The sequence below is a fragment of the Salvelinus alpinus genome, chromosome 12 (assembly GCF_045679555.1).
Source record: "Salvelinus alpinus chromosome 12, SLU_Salpinus.1, whole genome shotgun sequence".
NCBI lineage: Eukaryota > Metazoa > Chordata > Actinopteri > Salmoniformes > Salmonidae > Salvelinus > Salvelinus alpinus.
In genome coordinates this window covers 41149653-41169132 of record NC_092097.1, presented here as the reverse complement: position 1 = coordinate 41169132, position 19480 = coordinate 41149653, and the positions used below count along the sequence as shown (strand labels likewise).

General features: G+C 41.7%; 1 protein-coding gene across 3 annotated transcripts; it reads right to left on the bottom strand.

Moving 5' to 3' along the window:
* Nucleotides 1-163: 163 nt before the first annotated feature.
* On the bottom strand, nucleotides 164-11833 carry LOC139536140 (uncharacterized). Of its 3 annotated transcripts, none has more exons than XM_071336359.1 (18): nucleotides 11746-11833; nucleotides 11178-11204; nucleotides 8704-9015; nucleotides 8513-8557; nucleotides 7506-7553; nucleotides 7265-7318; nucleotides 7119-7175; nucleotides 5449-5505; nucleotides 5261-5308; nucleotides 4803-4856; nucleotides 3993-4085; nucleotides 3814-3832; nucleotides 3660-3691; nucleotides 3448-3552; nucleotides 2086-2114; nucleotides 1930-1993; nucleotides 1577-1617; nucleotides 164-1429 (listed from the first exon to the last, which is right to left on the bottom strand). In XM_071336359.1, the coding sequence occupies exons 1-18, from the start codon at nucleotides 11783-11785 to the stop codon at nucleotides 1373-1375; spliced, it is 1182 nt and encodes a 393-aa protein (XP_071192460.1). In that variant the 5' UTR covers nucleotides 11786-11833; the 3' UTR covers nucleotides 164-1372. The 3 variants fall into 3 exon arrangements, with proteins under 3 accessions (XP_071192460.1, XP_071192461.1, XP_071192462.1); XM_071336360.1 differs by having other exon boundaries at nucleotides 5449-5463; XM_071336361.1 differs by having other exon boundaries at nucleotides 5449-5463; nucleotides 7155-7175.
* Between the last annotated feature and the right edge of the window lie 7647 nt (nucleotides 11834-19480).

Here is a 19480-nt window from a genome sequence, read left to right as displayed (position 1 = left end):
TACAGTCCATGTACCGGTATGTGACCTGTAGACTGTCTGACTGCTGCAGGAGAATGCAGGCCTCTCTGCCCCCCTCACAGTAGCACTGACTACAACACAGAACCTGGATACAAGAGCAAAAATATCAATGTCTGTGACTACCTGTAGTCAATAACACCCAGTGTTGCCAAAGGTTGAAGTCCATTTATTCTGCTTGGTTTTTCTTTTTACAGAAGAGAGCATTTCATACAGAGCAAAAAAAGCATAGGACGTTGTATTTACTGTACCTCAAGGGTTTTATAGAGGGGCTTATAAAAGAGGGGGAGCCACCCCTTTTTCCTAAAAGCCACCCCCCTCCTCCTTATCTGATCCACCATCCTGACCGCTGAGCTCTCGTGTGCAGCGAAACAGAATGTAAACTGGCAAGATCAGAATGATCGAATGGCGCTAATCCCCCTTCCCATTTGAGTTTGAAAATAAATTGTCATCAAAGTTATGGCATCCACACCATTTACATCTTAACTGCTCAGAGGTCATTGAACTAAAAAGCAAGAATGTGTCTACAACACTGCACATTGAAGGGGAGGCTGAGTAAGTTTAATTTAAACTGGGAAATTAAATAACAGGTAAATGTGGGCAGATGGGGATATTTGAGTAGCATTTAAGAAATCTATATTTTCCATTTTTACGATCTGTTGCCAACAACGTAAACATTTTAAAGTTTAAATATATTTTGTAGCATGAAGCAACATGTATGGGCAATATAAATATGAATACTCCTGCTATAAGAAAGGTTTGGGGTTTGTCTTTGCAAAAAGAGGAAAAGTCTATTACATTTTCAGACTTTTCCCAAGCTTTTTTGATGCATCTAGCATCTAGCTAATAAGCATATTTTAATGTTAGAGGCAAGATTCATTTCACAAAGGAAAATTTAATATTGTTGTATATTGGTGAATTTGTGTTATTTTTCTTTAAGATACTACTCTTTTGATCTTAATTTCAATGAATGTTGCTTAATTTACTATTTGCGTTGTTGCATGGTAGCATTGTGTTAATATGCTATACATTTATTGATATCATTTTGAAATGTCCGTATTTGTTGATTTTGATCTGACCGTTATGGAATGACACAGCTGAAAGAATAAATACACAGTAGATTTTGTGTTTACTACGAGAACAAAATCAGAAAAATACTCAGGAGTATGCCACCAGACCCCTCCAAAATAAAACTACTAACACAGTAACAGATGTTATGGATACGCATGCTCAGTAACTTGATATGTAATAAACAAAGCACATTATGGGACAAAGAGGGTATTTGTGTGAGACATAGCTACAGACAGCCAGTGGTGTAGTTTCAGTGTGCCTGTAGAAGACTGTACAACCCATCCGGCTAGGCTGAGTTTGCTAGTTTGTCAGGGATTGAGCAGTATATGTGGTACGTATCGGTCTAGAAAAAAGAAACAGTTTCACTTTAGACCTTTAAATCTACAGTGCTGTAAAACTAATCCTCTGGGAATAGGCATATTTTATGGATGTAACACATATCTGAAACTGAAAGTCACACACATAACACAGTTGGTGATTCTAAACTTACTGTGTAGTTTTCAAATGACTGTCCATTCTCTTCAATAGGGCCTGTACAACACAGAGAGAGCCTGAGTGAGAATGTGTGTGCGTGCCTCCAGTTGTTGTTGTGGTTGTGTTTCTTTGCTGTGCTTAATGTCACTTTACACTTTTCCTCCAGAGTCAAACCAACCTGAAGACGTACAGCTCTGTTTCAAACACTTTCAAGATGCTCAGACTTATACATACAACAGAACATGTGTTACTTATAATACATGCTTACTGATATGACTACATCCAGAACTAAATCCAGGCATAAACAACTTTATGTCCTATAAAAAGCAGTATATATTATGAATCCAATGATTTGGTATTGGGACCAACCTGAAGGTGTAGATGTGCGTGGTGCAGTGATCAGGCTATAGATCCCTGCATTCCCTGAATCGACCTGGAGGACAGAGATCCTTATTATCCCTCTCTGTCTGTCTGTGTAAACAAGTATGTATCTATATCCAATGTGATTATCTGTGCTGTACTTACATCTTCATGTGCAGATACCTGCACAGGACCTTCACATCACAGACAGATAAAGCCACAAGTAAGAGGTTGTGTGTATGCGCAAGGGTGGGAAGAGGAGCATGGGTTTATACAAGGGTGGGAAGAGGAGCATGGGTTTATACAAGGGTGGGGAGAGGAGCATGGGTTTATACAAGGGTGGGGAGAGGAGCATGGGTTTATACAAGGGTGGGGAGAGGAGCATGGGTTTATACAAGGGTGGGGAGAGGAGCATGGGTTTATACAAGGGTGGGGAGAGGAGCATGGGTTTATACAAGGGTGGGGAGAGGAGCATGGGTTTATACAAGGGTGGGGAGAGGAGCATGGGTTTATACAAGGGTGGGGAGAGGAGCATGGGTTTATACAAGGGTGGGGAGAGGAGCATGGGTTTATACACGGGTGGGAAGAGGAGCATGGGTTTATACAAGGGTGGGGAGAGGAGCATGGGTTTATACAAGGGTGGGGAGAGGAGCATGGGTTTATACACGGGTGGGGAGAGGAGCATGGGTTTATACACGGGTGGGAAGAGGAGCATGGGTTTATACAAGGATGGGGAGAGGAGCATGGGTTTATACAAGGGTGGGAAGAGGAGCATGGGTTTATACAAGGGTGGGAAGAGGAGCATGGGTTCATACAAGGGTGGGGAGAGGAGCATGGGTTTATACACGGGTGGGAAGAGGAGCATGGGTTTATACAAGGGTGGGGAGAGGAGCATGGGTTTATACACGGGTGGGAAGAGGAGCATGGGTTTATACACGGGTGGGGAGAGGAGCATGGGTTTATACACGGGTGGGGAGAGGAGCATGGGTTTATACACGGGTGCGTGGGGGGGAGGGGGTATTGGGTCCATGTGTATATTGCATGTGTGTTACTTTGCCAAATTTGCCCCAGTGCATTAGTAACAGCAGAACAGAAGTGAAAGTAACATGTAATAATGTCACTTCACACTTCTCCTCCTTACTCAAACCATCCTGTAGACCAGGGGTTTCAAACTCATTCCATGAAGGGCCTAGTGTCTGAGGATTTTTGTTTTTGCCGTTAAATTAAGACCTAAACAACCAGGTGAGGGGACTTCCTTACTAATTAGTGACCTTAATTCATCAATTATGTGAAGTGAGAAGCGAAAACCTGCAGACACCCGGTCCTCCGTGGAATGAGTTTGACACCTGTGCTGTAGACTTACAGCTCTTTTCTCATGCTACCCAGATGCTCTGACTGACACATTATTTTCTGCTTTAAGTTAATACAGTTGACATTGAGTGTGGTTATTCCAAGGATGCCGAAATCACATCTCAGGTCGGGAAGATAGGGACAGAAGACATTTTGTTATGAACAGAATGGACTCACCTGAGGGCAAAAACGTGGACGGTACAGAGGTGATCAGACTGTATATCCCAGCATCCCGAGAATCCACCATGGCTGCACTACTCATGGCTCCCAACACCAAATCATCTACAACAGAAACAAAATGAAAATGTAATTACAATGTGTTTGTACATGCATGTGTGTAGTTGTGTTAGTAGTGTGGTGGTGTTTTATGTATTGTGTTTGCAACATACATTGGTTGTCATCATCCTGTCTGGCTGTAGGTCTAGAGGAAAAGAAAAGGACAACAAAAAGGTTGTGGTAAGACCTCGTCATGACAACACACAACTAAAGGTTGATAGAAACTGCATCATACTGTAAAATATCCAAAACAAGGGGAATACTTACCTCTGAGAATGTTTTTTCTCTGAAAAACAAATTAGGCTTAATTAATTATATTGAATATAGCCTGATCTATACAATATGACCAAAAGGAGTTGATAGATTACCCATGTCAAATGCACTTTCATTAATGTGAGGAAGGTAAATGTGTTAATTATTTGTTATTTAGAATCAGAAGTACTTACTGGTGCTCCTGCAGAGACAGAAAGCGGTCAGTCCCACCAGGAACACGCCCACTCCAGAAACCACACCCACTGCTCCCTGCCAAACCTGCCCCGCTGTTTGGGAACAGTAGGAGAGGTCATTAGCCAGTGTCAGTACATCAATACTAGGTTTTAAAGACCACATTATTATTTGTCTGATACATTTTTTGTTTTCATATGTATTTTAAAAGAAAGGTAGTCAGCTAGAGAAGGATGCATACGCAGAATACTTTCTGTGGAGCTTTTTCCTGTGCACATGCAAGAGAGAGAGCATATACCTGTACATATACAGTATTTCCACACTGAGGTTGGAATAATACTGTGAAATTGTGAAAAATGTGGATAATGCACTTTTAGTGTTTGAAAAGACTGCCTCAAATTTCACCTTGTTTAGCTAGGTGGGTTTTTGGACTGCCTGGTGACATCACCAGGCGGTGTAAGTTTAATAGACTAATAAAAAGGAGAGTTTGCCCTCTCCCTGCCAGTAAGAGCTCCTCTCTCAGACCACTCCCAGACAATCCTAGCAAAATTCTTGCTTGAGAAATTTTGCTAAGAAGCTATTTTGGTTTATTTCTGACAATTTTAATATAAAAAAAAATCAGTAAGGTACTTAATTGTTACCCAGAAATTATTTGAGATTGAGATTTTTTTTTAACTGCTGCATTGGACCTTAAATGCTTAACACCCAACACAAATCAGTATAGAGTTATAACATGTTCACATCTTCTATAATGTGACAAATTGTTTGAGAAAAGTTAAACCACTAAACAAAAATATAGTGGCCATACTCACCTTCAGTTGGACTCAGTGTGGTGTCAGTAGTCAAAGTTGAACGAACAGTCGAACCTGGCGCAATGCAAAGTCATTGGATCTGATTATACAATAATAAAGGTATCTAACAGGGATGATTTAATCAATCAAATCAATCTCTTTTTGTGATGAGGCAAATTTGTGATGGAAAATCAAATCAAATCAAATCAAGTTTATTTTATATAGCCCTTCGTACATCAGCTAATATCTCGAAGTGCTGTACAGACACCCAGCCTAAAACCCCAAACAGCAAGCAATGCAGGTGTAGAAGCACGGTGGCTAGGAAAAACTCCCTAGAAAGGCCAAAACCTAGGAAGAAACATAGAGAGGAACCAGGCTATGAGGGGTGGCCAGTCCTCTTCTGGCTGTGCTGGGTGGAGATAAAGCTAGTCTATTTGTTTCAGTTCTATCTACTAACTGGATAAAGATGTCCAACACACCTGATGTAGGAGTCACTGCTGTGCTGGGGGTCAAAGGAGAGGTCAAACCTGGGGAGAAGAGAGAAGTCATATTACACAAGCAGCTATTAATATATCTATTACTCTAGTAAACCAGTTGGAGTTTTATTGAATTAATGTGTACAAAAGTATTGTAATTGCAAGCTAAGCTAAACTTAGGACCTACTTACTGGTAGTTGGTCTCACTGTGATGTCAGGGGTCAAAGTAGAAGCAACAGTTGAACATGCTGGGAAGCAATATGATTACACAATAATAAAGGTATTCAGTATTTATTTATGCAATACAAACAGTGTAGTTATGCCCTCCGCAAGGCAATCAAACAGGCAAAACGTCAGTATGGAGACAAAGTGGAGTCGCAATTCAACAGCTCAGACACGAGACGTATGGGGCAGGATCTACAGACAATCACGGACTACAAAAGGAAAACCAGCCACGTCTTGCTTCCGGACAAGCTAAACATCTTCTTCGCCCGCTTTGAGGAGAACACAGTACCACCGACGCGGCCCGCTACCAAGGACTATGGGCTTTCCTTCTCTGTGGCCGACGTGAGTAAGATGTTTAAGCGTGTTAACCCTCGCAAGGTAGCCGGCCCAGACGGCATCCCTAGCCGCGTCCTCAGAGCATGCGCGTGTTTACGGACATATTCAATCTCTCTCTATCCCAGTCTGCTGTCCCCACATGCTTCAAGATGGCCACCATTGTTCCTGTACCCAAGAAAGCAAAGGTAACTGAACTAAATGACTATTGCCCCATAGCACTCACTTCTGTTAAAATTACGTGGTTTGAGAGACTAGTCAAGGATCATATCACCTCTACCTTACCTAACACACTAGACCCACTTCACTTTGCTTACCGCCCCAAGTAGGCTTGATTACCAACAATGACGAGAAAGCCTACTCTGGGAGTGTGGTGACAGGAAAATAACCTTTCACTCAACGTCAACAAAACAAAGGAGATGACCCTCCTATCCACATCGACGGGACCTCAGTGGAGAAGGTGGAAAGCTCTCCAGAGGGTGGTGCGGTCTGCCTAACGCATCACTGGGGGCAAACTACCTGCCCTCCAGGACACCTACAGTACCCGATGTCACAGGATGTTCAAAAAGATCATCAAGGACAACAACCACCCGAGCCATATCAAGAAGCTGATTAAACAGCATGGTCATTACACAGATGCACCTTGTGCTGGGGACAATAAAAGGCTACTCTAAAATGTGCAGTTTTGTCACACAACACAATGCCACAAATGTCTCTAAGTTTTGAGGGAGTTTGCAGAGAATCTAATGTTAATTTCTCTACCATAAGCCGACTCCAACGTCGTTTTAGAGAATGTGACAGTACGTCCAACCGGCCTCACAACCGCAGACCATGTGTATGGCGTTCTGTGGGTGAGCGGTTTGCTGATGTCAATGTTGTGAACAGAGTGCCCCATGGTGGCAGTCGGGTTATGGTATTTTTTAATGGTATCTGTGACCAACAGACGCATATCTGTATTCCCAGTCATGTGAAATCCATAGATTAGGGCCTAATGAATTTATCTATTTCAATTGACTGATGTCCTTATATGAACTGTAATTGTTGCATGTTGCATTTATATTTTTGTTCAGTATAAAATCGGAAATCAGAAATATTCTTTGCAAGCCCACTCCAGAAGCCACAGCTACTGCTGCCTGCCATAATTACACGGCTGTTTGGTGACATTGGATGAGGTCATTAGCTTGTGTTCCCAGGGTCAATACTACATCTCATGATTTGATCTCAGAAAATGTGGCATTACATGTCTCGATTGTCTCATTTGTGTGAGAAAAAAACAGTTAGGTACCTAGAGAAGGATACATACCTGTAACGCTTTCTTGACTGTTTGAAAAAAACTCACTTTCTGTGTAGCTTTGACCTCCTGTGCACATGCCAGAGAGAGACAGCTTATTAACAGTTAACACAGAACACAACTTAGAATACTATGCAAAATCTAGCGGCCATACTTACCTTCAGTTGAAATCTTTGCAGTGTCAGTGGTCAAAGTAGAACGAACAGTCCAACCTGGTGCACAGAAAAGTCATTGGATCTAATTATACAAGAATAAAGGTATCTAACTGGGAGCTCGATGATTAGTTGATTAATTTAATAATCTGTGTAGTGCTATGGCAAATAAACATAACGTGCACCCAGGGGGGGCCCCAGGACCGAGTTTGGGAAACCATGATCTAGATAAAGATGTCCAACACACCTGATGTAGGATTCACTGCTGTGCTGGGGGTCAAAGGAGAGGTCAATCCTTGTGAGAAGAGAGAACTCATATTATACAAGAGCAAATGTACATGTGTTAATGTCTAAGGTTATTCATTACGCAGAAAGAGAGAATTACACTGTACATTCCCTACAAATCAGATGTAAAAGAAAAAAAAATCTGAAATGAAATTACAAGCATCTATAAATAGGTATATTACTGCAAAGCCAGTCCGAGCATTAGTAAATAAATATGAGAAAAATATTTCCATTGCAAACAAAGTTACACTTTTTGGAGGGTCTAAGTAGAACTATCAGTCAAACCTGCTGGGAAGCAATAAAAGTTAATTCTGTATCTGATTACCAAAGAATAAAGGTATTAACAACACAACTCAGTCAGTAGAAAGATGGCATGTTATTGTTAAAACCTAGATCCTTGAATGAATGTATAATTGGAAACTATTTGAAAAGGTGGTCTGTTGTAGGACTCACTGTTCTGCTCAGAAGCAAAGTAGAGCAGAAACCCACTCTGCTACAAAATAACATCAGCTATTATACTGTATCTTGCTACTGAAACCCACTCTGCTACAAAATAACATCAGCTATTATACTGTATCTTGCTACTGAAACCCACTCTGCTACAAAATAACATCAGCTATTATACTGTATCTTGCTACTGAAACCCACTCTGCTATAAAATAACATCAGCTATTATACTGTATCTTGCTACTGAAACCCACTCTGCTATAAAATAACATCAGCTATTATACTGTATCTTGCTACTAAAACCCACTCTGCTACAAAATAACATCAGCTATTATACTGTATCTTGCTACTGAAACCCACTCTGCTATAAAATAACATCAGCTATTATACTGTATCTTGCTACTGAAACCCACTCTGCTACAAAATAACATCAGCTATTATACTGTATCTTGCTACTGAAACCCACTCTGCTATAAAATAACAGCAGAGCCTCAATAAAAAAAAATATATTTTTAGGCCTACCTGCTGTAATAGTTGTTGGATCACTGATGTGAACTTCCACCAGATCTAAGAGTATTTGAGATTTACATAAATGTGTTTTTTAGTTTGTGGGTCAGAATGAATACATTAATACTAAGAAGATTGTAAATTCAAAGGGAAGTCAGATCATGAAGACCTGCAGCACTGATAGATTTGTTTAGATCATGACTCACCTGTAAAGCTGTACCCATCACTACGTGGAGAGAGAGAGTTTGGTCCTAAGCTCACTCTGTAGTCACAGCTCACCTCCTTACTCCTCACTGACTGTAGATGTCTGATCAGATCGTCTTCGGTCACAGAGAATGTACAGTACCATTGTTTGGCTTTTCGGGATTTCTTTTTCCATATCCGTGTTTTCAAGAATGGCTTATTCTTCTCTCCAACATACAGGTTACAGTTGGTGTCGTTACCAGCAGGTCCAGGAATCAAACAGGTGATGATGAAATCCTCCTCATTACGACTGGTACTAATCACTGGTTTCTGAACTGTGAAGTAGAACACACTACTATGCATATCATTCTGTTTATTATTGTATAAGTTCCATTTTCACAACAAAAAGTAAAATGCAGATTTTTATAAAACATTATGGATCTATGGTTTCTATAAAAATCTGGAAAAAAAATTAAAATTAAAAAATATATAAAAATTGTTCCTTCATTTTCCTTTTTAAACCTCAGAAAAAGTTATTTTTTAAAAGCTTAAATTTACATTATCTCAACATTAAATTACTTCACCAATCAGAGCAGTTAGAAGAGCTTGCCATGGTGAGGGCAAGCTATAGTTGTTTACATGTGCGATGGTCAGACAAGTGTAGGGCACGAGATGTGGCTGAAATTTTGCGGGTGGGGAGAGAACAAGAGAGGGTGGCTTGAAGCGCTGGGCGTCTTGTTATGACATGCATTATCTGAATTAGGTCAACATAATTATACCTACCGAGGAGCGGCTTCTATTGAGGAACTTTGAATGTCTTTGAACTTCTGAGTTGACTTAATATTGGACCAGAGCTAGCTATCTAACAAGCATGTGTGTGCAGAGCGGCACCAGAATTGAAAACACATCTAACCTTTTTGTAGTTAATAAATCCAGTGTGAAACATGATAACTATAGTATCCATAATTAGCATTGAAAAAGTGAGGGCTTTTTTATTTTTCAAATTTTTAATTTCACCTTTATTTAACCAGGTAAGCTAGTTGAGAACAAGTTCTCATTTACAATAAGCGCCTTGTTGCGTTTTTTTGTGGGACTGAAAAAAATGCCTGGAACGTAAAATAATGTTATTAACCGGTTCCATTACTTTCAGCGTAACATTTCTGTTCCGGAACAGTAAAGATCACTTTCATTCCCAGTTCTGAATTCTGTTCCTCAAAAATTGTTGTTCTTTTCCAGTTCTGTTCACTGAACCAGTTCTAACCCCTGATACATACCCATTAATGTGTTATGGCTAAAATGTCACATTTGTATTAATTCTTAGTCACATTGAAGCTACAGAGTATTCTTATGGTTGACTTCCACGTCATCCATATGGCCTGAGCCTCTTTGTAAGGCTGAGGCAGTCTCCAGTGTACAGGTTACAGCTGCTACCATCACAGACTCAGGAAGTACACAGATGATGGGGATGTCATGATAACACTCTTCATTGACACCAATCTCTGGTTTCTTTAGTTCACCTGAGAGGAGAAAGCAGCAATATTCTGTCTATACAGTAGCATAAAAAGAATAATACACACCTCTTTATAAATGACTGAAATAATGAGAAATGTATTGTTTTATGGTGCCAGCAGAAGATGTTTAAAAAAGTAATTCTGGTTACAATTAGCCAATCAGATCAGTGTATTCATTTAAATAATAATCTCGTACCCAGACTCGTAAGAGACAGGTTCAATGTATGTCGATGGAAAGTGTGTCTCTTCTGGGATCTCTTCAGCAGGTGAACCTTGACCTACCTACTATAAACCACCTGCTTACCTTGAAAAGTGACTGAGACAATGTCACTGAGAAGAGATGGGTTAGACCTCCCTGCAGCATAGTAGATACAGCTCACTTTGAGCTCAGTAGGCAGATCATGACCTGCCCAATATTTGTACAATACTTGCACAATCCAGGTATGAAAAGCTCTTATAGACTTACCCAGAGAGACTCACAGCTGTAATCGCTGTTGACTCAAGAGGATGAATACTTATCTAATCAAGTTAGTGTTTTAAATTGAATTAATTGTTTACAAATATTCAAATTTTTATTCCACTTTAACATTAGAGTATTTTGTGTAGATTGTTGCCAAAAAATGCCAATTAAATCAATTTTAATCCCACTTTGTAAAACAACTAAATGTGGAATTGGTTAAGGAGAGGGAATACTTTCTGAAAGCACTGTATATGAGTTTGAAAGAAAAAAACTATAAAATTCTATTCAAAATCAAATCAGAAAAAAATAACTATTAAGTCACTGTTGTCTGTTAGATAGTAACAGAGTTTCTAAAATATGTATTTGAGGTTAACACGGTAATTAGAGAGACAGAGTTGCATTTGATTTACATTGGAAAAAGATAACTTTGATTGATGGTACTGTGTAATATTATTTAGTAAAAATAGTTAACTAAATTGTAAAAACTGAAAATAATAGCAGTTTAAATCATAATAATGATACTGACCTTGGGCTTTGATGTATTGAAAGGTATCTAGAAATAATACAATTTGTCATTATCATGCACATTTTGCCATTCTAAAAAATGAGAAGACATGAGACTGGCACAAGTCGGTAAAGTTGAATAGCTTGAAATAAACGTGTAAATCTCATTCCACGGAGGGCAGAGTGTCTGCAGGGTTTTCGCTCCACCGTTGTACTTGATTGATGAATTAAGGTCACTAATTAGTAGGAACTCCCCTCACCTGGTTGACTAGGTCTTTAATTGAAAGGAAAAAACAAAAGACCCGTAGACACTCGGCCATCTGTGGAATGAGTTTGACACCCCTGCTGTAAATGCATTCATGGCCATGTTATCAAGCAGTGGTTATTCTTATCTGAACAAAATGTAAAATACTGATCTAGAAAAATAAATCAGTAGGATGATCAATGAAATAAGACATACTTATTATAGCCATGAGATTCAGAAATGTCAAGCGTTCCTAAAGTAAAAGATTAAAAGAAAGTAAAAGATGAAAAGAAAGAAACCTCTAGCAAAAACAGATAATGTAATTTGGATCAAAGGAATTACTCACATAGAAGGACGATGACCAAAAACAGATGACCAGCTGCCATATCAGGGATGAACAATGAAATTATACAGAGGGCTTCAGACTGTAAGTATGATCTCACAGGATAGGGTGTATGTGACTGAGACAGTGGGAGTGTTTGAATAGAGAAGTAGATGTGGAGCATGTGCACAGGAAACCCACAGAGAGCAGAAACCAGGCTCATACAGCAAGTGTGGCATCTGAACAATCAGAATAATGTCTCAGTCATATACACTGTGAACAAAACATTAAGAACAGCTGCTCTTTCCATGACATAGACTGACCAGGTGAATGCTATGATCCCTTATTGATGTCACTTGTTAAATACAGTACAATTCAATTGTAGACAATTCAATTGTAGATGAAAGGGAGGAAAAGGTTAAAGAAGGGTTTTTAAACTCAGTTTTTCACAATTCCTGACATTTAATCCTAGTAAAAATTCCCTGTCTTAGGTCAGTTAGGATCCCCACTTTATTTTAAGAATGTAAAATGTCAGAATAATAGTAGAGAGAATGATTTATTTCAGCTTTTATTTCTTTCATCACATTCCCAGTGGGTCAGAAGTTTACATACACTCAATTATTATTTGGTAGCATTGCCTTTAAATTGTTTTACTTGGGTCAAACGTTTTGGGTAGCCTTCCACAAGCTTCCCACAATAAGTTGGGTGAATTTTGGCCCATTCCTCCTGACAGAGCTGGTGTAACTGAGTCAGGTTTGTAGGCCTCCTTGCTCGCACACACTTTATCAATTCTGCCCACAAATGTTCTATAGGATTGAGGTCAGGGCTTTGTGATGGCCACTCCAATACCTTGACTTTCTTGTCCTTAAGCCATTGTGCCACAACGTTGGAAGAATGCTTGGGGTCATTGTCCATTTGGAAGACCCAATTGCAACCAAGCTTTAACTTCCTGACTGATGTCTTGAGATGTTGATTCAATATATCGACAGAATTTTCCTACCTCATGATGCCATCTATTTTGTGAAGTGCACCAGTCCCTCCTGCAGCAAAATACCCCCACAACATGATGCTAACACCCCCGTGCTTCACGGTTGGGATGGTGTTCTTCGGCTTGCAAGTCTCCCCTTTTTTCCTCCAAACATAATGGTCATTATGGCCAACAGTTCTATTTTTGTTTCATCAGACCAGAGGACATTTCTCCAAAAAGTACCATCTTTGTCCCCATGTGCAGTTGAAAATCATTGTCTGGCTTTTTTATGGCGGTTTTGGAGCAGTGGCTTCTTCCTTGCTGAGCTGCCTTTCAGGTTATGTCGATATAGGACTCGTTTAACTGTGGATATAGATACCTTTGTACCTGTTTCCTCCAGCATCTTCACAAGGTCCTTTGCTGTTGTTCTGTGATCGATTTGCACTTTTCGCACCAAAGTACGTTCATCTCCAGGAGACAGAGCCTATCTCCTTCTTGAGCGATATGACGGCTGCGTGGTCCCATGGTGTTTATACTTGCGTACTATTGTTTGTAGAGATGAATGTGGTACCTTCGGGCATTTGTAAATTGCTCCCAAGGATGAACCAGACTTGTGGAGGTCTACAATTTTTTTATGAGGTCTTGGCTGATTTATTTTGATTTTCCCATGATGTCAAGCAAAGAGGCACTGAGTTTGAAGGTAGGCCTTGAAATACATCCACAGGTACACCTCCAATTGACTCAAATGATGTCAATTAGCCTATCAGAAGCTTCTAAAGCCATGACATAATTTTCTGGAATTTTCCAAGCTGTTTAAAGGCACAGCCAACTTAGTGTATATAAACTTCTGACCCACTGGAATTGTGATACAGTGAATTATGAGTGAAATAATCTGTCTTTAAACAATAGTTGGAAAAATTACTTGTGTCATGCACAAAGTAGATGTCCTAACCGACTTGCCGAAACTATAGTTTGTGAACAAGAAATTTGTGGAGGTGTTGAAAATTGAGTTTCAATGACTCCAACCTAAGTGTATGTAAACTTCAGACTTCAACTGTAAGTATTCAGATCCTTTACTTTGTTGAAACACCTTTGGCAGTGATTACAGCATTGAGTCTTCTTGGGTATGACGCTAAAAGCTTGGCACACCTCTATTTTGGAGAGTTTCTCCCCTTCTTTTCTGCAGATCCTCAAGCTTTGTCAGGTTGGATGGGGAACATTGCTGCACATCTATTTTCAGGTCTCTCGAGATGTTTGATCGGGTTCAAGTTCGGGCTCTGGCTGTGCCACTCAAAGACATTCAGAGACTTGTCCCAAAGCTCACTCCTGTGTTGTCTTGGCTGTGTGCTTAGGGTCGTTGTCCTGTTGGAAGTTGAACCATCGCCCCAGTCTGTGCGCTCTGGAGCAGGTTTTCATCAAGAATCTCTCTATACTTTGCTCCTTTCATCTTTGACTCAATCCTGAATAGTCTCCCAGTCCCTGCCGCTGATAAACATCCCCACAGCATGATGCTGCCATCGCCATGACTCACCTTAGGGATGGTGCCAGTTTTCCTTCAGACGTGACGCTAGGCATTCAGGCCAAAGAATTCAATCTTGGTTTCATCAGACCAGAGGGATCTTGTTTCTCATGGTCTGAGAGTGTTAAGGAGCCTTTTGGCAAACTCCAAGCGGGCTGTCATGTGCCTTTTACTAAGGAGTGGCTTCCGTCTGGCCACTCTACCATAAAGGCCTGATTGGTGGAGTGCTGCAGAGATGGTTGTCCTTCTGAAAGGTTTTCCCATCTCTACAGAGGAACTCTGGAGCTCTGTCAGAGTGACCATCGGATTCTTGGTCACCTCCCTGACCAAGGCCCTTCTCCCCTGATTGCTCAATTTGGCCCGGCGGCCAGCTCTAGGAAGAGTTTTGGTGAATCCAAACTTCTTCCATTTAAGAATGATGGAGGTCACTGTGTTCTTGGGGACATTCAATGCTGCAGAAATGTTTTGTTACCCTTCCCCAGATCTGTGCCGACACAATCCTGTCTCGGAGCTCTACGGACAGTTCCTTCAACCTTATGGCTTGGTTTTTGCTCTGACATGCACTGTCAACTGTTTTATTTCATTTATTTCACCTTTATTTAACCAGGTAGGCCAGTTGAGGACAAGTTCTCATTTACAACTGCGACCTGGCCAAGAAAAAGCAAAGCAGTGCGACAAAAACAACAACACAGAGTTACACATAAACAAACGTACAGTCAATAACACAATAGAAAAATCTATGTACAGTGTGTGAAAATGTAGAAAAGTAGGGAGGTAAGGCAATGAATAGGCCATAGAGGCAAAATAATTACAATTTAGCATTAACACTGGAGTGATAGATGTGCAGATGATGATGTGCAAGTAGAGATACTGGGGTGCAAAAGAGCAAGAGGATGAGTAACAACTTGGGGATGAGGTAGTGGGTGTGCTATTTACAGATTGGCTGTGTACATGTACAGTGATCGGTAAGCTGCTCTGACAGCTGATGCTTAAAGTTAGAGAGGGAGATATAAGACTCCAGCTTCAGTGATTTTTGCAATTCGTTCCAGTCATTGGCAGCAGAGAACTGGAAGGAAAGGCGGTCAAAGGAAGGGTTGGCTTTGGGGTGACCAGTGAAAAATACTTGCTGGAGTGCATGCTACGGGTGCGTGTTGCTATGGTGACCAGTGAGCTGAGATAAGGCAGGGCTTTACCTAGCATAGACTTATAGATGATCTGGAGCCAGTAGGTTTGGCGAGGAATATGTAGTGAGGGCCAGCCAACGAGAGCATACAAGTCGCAGTGGTGGGTAGTATATGGGGCTTTGGTGACAAAACAGATGGCACTGTGATAGACTACATCCAATTTGCTGAGTAGAGTGTTGGAGGCTATTTTGTAAATGACATCGCCGAAGTCAAGGATCGGTAGGATAGTCAGTTTTATGAGGGTATGTTTGGCAGCATGAGTGAAGGAGGCTTTGTTGCTGTCACGACTTCCACCGAAGGTAGTTCCTCTCCCTGTTCGGGCGGCGCTCGGCGCTCGGCGTCGCCGGTCTATTAGCCATCACCGATCTCTTTTTCCTTTTCAGTTTTTTTTGTCTTTGGTTCTTTTCACACCTGGTTTCATTTGCCTTAATTTCTGTGTGTATATATTTACCCTGTTGCCTACCTAGGTTTGTGCGGGATTATTCTTTCATTGTGATGTGCTCGGTGAGGTTATGCCATTTTTTGTTTTCACGGATTCATAAGAGTGTGTTATTGTCAGAACGTTGTGTGTTCCTCCGTGCGTTTGTACGGGTTCTCTGTTGTCGAGGGCGTTGTACCTTTTTTGATTGTGCCATACCTGTGTTGGGGGACTTGCCAATTAAAGTACGCTTCTCAGACATCTCTGCTCTCCTGCGCCTGACTCCTTCACCTACCTCCTAGACGCAACATTATCACAGTTGCGAAATAGGAAGCCAATTCTAGATTTAATTTTGGATTGGAGATGCTTAATGTGTGGAAGGGGAGTTTACAGTCTAACCAGACACCTATGTATTTGTAGTTGTCCACATATTCTAAGTCAGAACTGTCCAGAGTAGTGATGCTAGTCAGGCGGGAGGGTGCGGGCAGCAAACGGTTGAAGAGCATGCACTTAGTTTTACTAGTATTTAAAAGCAGTTGGAGGCCACGGAAGGAGTGTTGTATGACATTGAAGCTCGTTTGGAGGTTTGTTAGCACAGTGTCCAAAGAAGGGCCAGATGTATACAGAATGGTGTCGTATGCGTAGAGGTGGATCAGAGAATCGCCCGCAGCAAGAGGGTGTATACAGAGAAAAGAGTCGGTTCGAGAATTGAACCCTGTGGCACCCCCATAGAGACTGCAAGAGGTCCGGACAACAGGCCCTCCGATTTGACAAGCTGAACTCTGTCTGAGAAGTAGTTGGTGAACCAGGCGAGGCAGTCATTTGAGAAGCCAAGGCTGTCGAGTCTGCCGATAAGAATACGGTGATTGACAGAGTCGAAAGCCATGGCCAGGTTGATGAAGACGGCTGCACAGTACTGTCTTTTATCGATGGGCTTATGATATCATTTAGGACCTTGAGCGTGGCTGAGGTGCACACATGACCAGCTCTGAAACCAGATTGCATAGTGGAGAAGTTACGGTGGGATTTGAAATGGTCAGTGATCTGTTTGTTAACTTGGCTTTCGAAGATTTTACAAAGGCAGTGCAGGATGGATATAGGTCTATAACAGTTTGGGTCTAGAGTGTCTCCCCCTTTGAAGAGGGGTATGACCGCAGCAGCTTTCCAATCTTTGGGGATCACAGACAATACGAAAGTGAGGTTGAATAGGCCAGTAATAGGGGTTGCAACAATTTCGGCTGAAAATTTTAGAAAGAGAAGGTCCAGATTGTCTAGTCCAGCTGATTTGTAGGGATCCAGATTTTGCAGCTCTTTCAGAACATCAGCTGTCTGGATTTGGGTGAAGGAGAAGCATGCAGGGCTTGGGCAAGTTGCTGCAGTGGGTGCTGAGATGTTAGCCGCGGTAGGGGTAGCCAGGTGGAATGCATGGCCAGCCGGAGAAAAATCTTATTGAAATGATCTATTATCGTAGATTTATCGGTGGTGATAATGCTTCCTATCCTCAGTGCAGTGGGCAGCTGGGAGGAGGTGCTGTTATTTTCCATGGACTTTATAGTGGCCAAATTGTTGGGGGAGTTTGTGCTACAAGATGCAAATTTCTGTTTGAAAAAGCTAACCTTAGCTTTCCTAACTGACTGAGTATATTGGTTCCTGACTTTCCTGAAAGGTTGCATATCGCGGGGGCTATTCGATGCTAATGCAGAATGCCACATGATGTTTTTTGTGCTGGTCAAGGGCAGTCAAGTCTGGGGTGAACCAAGGGCTATATCTGTTCTTAGTTCTACATTTTTTGAATGGGGCATGCTTACTTAAGATGGTGAGGAAAGCACTTTTAAAGAGCAACCAGGCATCCTCTACTGACGGGATGAGGTCAATATCCTTCCAGGATACCCAGGCCAGGTCGATTCGAAGGGCCTGCTCGCTGAAGTGCTTTAGGGAGCGTTTGACAGTGATGAGGGGTGGTCGTTTGACCGCGGGCCCATTACGCACGCAATGAGGCAGTGATCGCTGAGATCCTGGTTGAAGACAGCAGAGGTGTATTTAGAGGGCAAGTTGGTCAGGATGATATCTAAGAGGGTGCCCATGGTTACGGATTCAGGGTTGTACCTGGTAGGTTCCTTGATCATTTGTGTGAGATTGAGGGCATCTAGCTTAGATTGTAGGACGGCCGGGGTGTTAAGCATGTCCCAGTTTAGGTCACCTAACAGCACGAACTCTGAAGATAGATGGGGGGTAATCAATTCACATATGGTGTACAGGGCACAGCTGGGGGCTGAAGGGGGTCTATAACAAGGGGCAACAGTGAGAGACTTGTTTCTGGAAAGGTGGATTTTTAAAGGTAGAAGCTCGAATTGTTTGGGCACAGACCTGGATAGTATGACAGAACTCTGCAGGCTATCTCTGCAGTAGATTGCAACTCCGCCACTTTTGGCAGTTCTATCTTGTCGGAAAATGTTATACTTAGGGATGGAAATTTCTGGATTTTTGGTGGCTTCCTAAGCCAGGATTCAGACACGGCTAGCAGTTGGCAGAGTGTGCTAAAGCAGTGAATAAAACAAACTTAGGGGGGAGAGTTCTAATGTTAATGTTGATGTTGATTTCTGGGAGCGGAAGTATAGATTCAAGGTATAATGTACAGACAAGGGTATGGTAGGATATAAATACAGTGGAGTTTAACTGGCGCTTGCTTCAGGACAGAGACGTTAGGCAGGAGAAGCCACTCGGATAGCAGCTAGCTAGCTGCGATGATCTGGTGTAAAGGTTCAGAGCTTGCGGTAGGAATCCGGAGATAGTGGTAGAGAAAAAGCAGTCCGATATGGGTTGATATCGCGCTGTGCAGACTGGCAGGAATTGACCGGGCTGAGGCTGGCTGATGTCCGAGTTAACGGTGCTGACCGCTAGCAGTGGCTAACTGACTACTAGCTAGTAGCTTGTTAGCTGGCATGCTTCTGATGGGGGTTCCGGTTCTAAAGTGTAAAAAATAGCAGATCCGTACCATATTGGGTGAGGCGGGTTGCAGGAGAGTATGTTCAGTCCGTAGATGGAAATTGAGATTAAAAACATTTAAAAAACTGTGGGATCTTATATAGACAAATCATTTCCAATCAACTGAATTTACCACATGTGGACTCCAATCAAGTTGTAGAAACATCTCAAGGATGATCAATGGAAACAGGATGCACCTGAGCTCAATTTCGAGTCTCATAGCAAAGGGTCTGAATACTTACGTAAATACTATATTTTATTTTTTATAAATTTGAGTAATCAAGGGCGGATTGCTCACCAGCTGTGCGAGGCCCATAAAGCTGCCAGAAGGACAGCACACAGGAAGAGGACTAGGGGAAGTGAGGTGACTTCCATGTGGTTGGATACAGTTACCCGAGCTAAGCCGAGGAAGTTGAGTTTGTGTGCCCAACAGGATACAGGAAGACCCGGAGCCCAGGAGAAGGTATCCCGGAGAGGGTCTCATGGGGGAGACCTGTTCTTATCTTTTTGATTCATTATTTAATAAACACCCTTGAAACCGAGCTAATCATACTCTGTCCGTGTCTGATCTATGTAAACATCTTGACCAAACCCCCTGGTCTGCCACAAGTGGTGGAGAATACGGGCACTCTGATAATGTGGTCAGATCAGGGTTGACATTTACACAGTATCAGCATGGACGAGTT

What these genes read in the sequence shown, in the direction of transcription:
- LOC139536140 (XM_071336359.1), bottom strand. Translation starts at nt 11,785, where the DNA reads ATGGCAGCTGGTCATCTGTTTTTGGTCATCGTCCTTCTAT. An exon ending in TTTGGTCATCGTCCTTCTAT is followed by an intron (nt 11,205 to 11,745) that starts GTGAGTAATTCC and finishes TATTATTTCTAG; the next exon opens with ATACCTTTCAATACATCAAA. An exon ending in GTCCACGTTTTTGCCCTCAG is followed by an intron (nt 2,115 to 3,447) that starts GTGAGTCCATTC and finishes TGTGATGTGAAG; the next exon opens with GTCCTGTGCAGGTATCTGCA.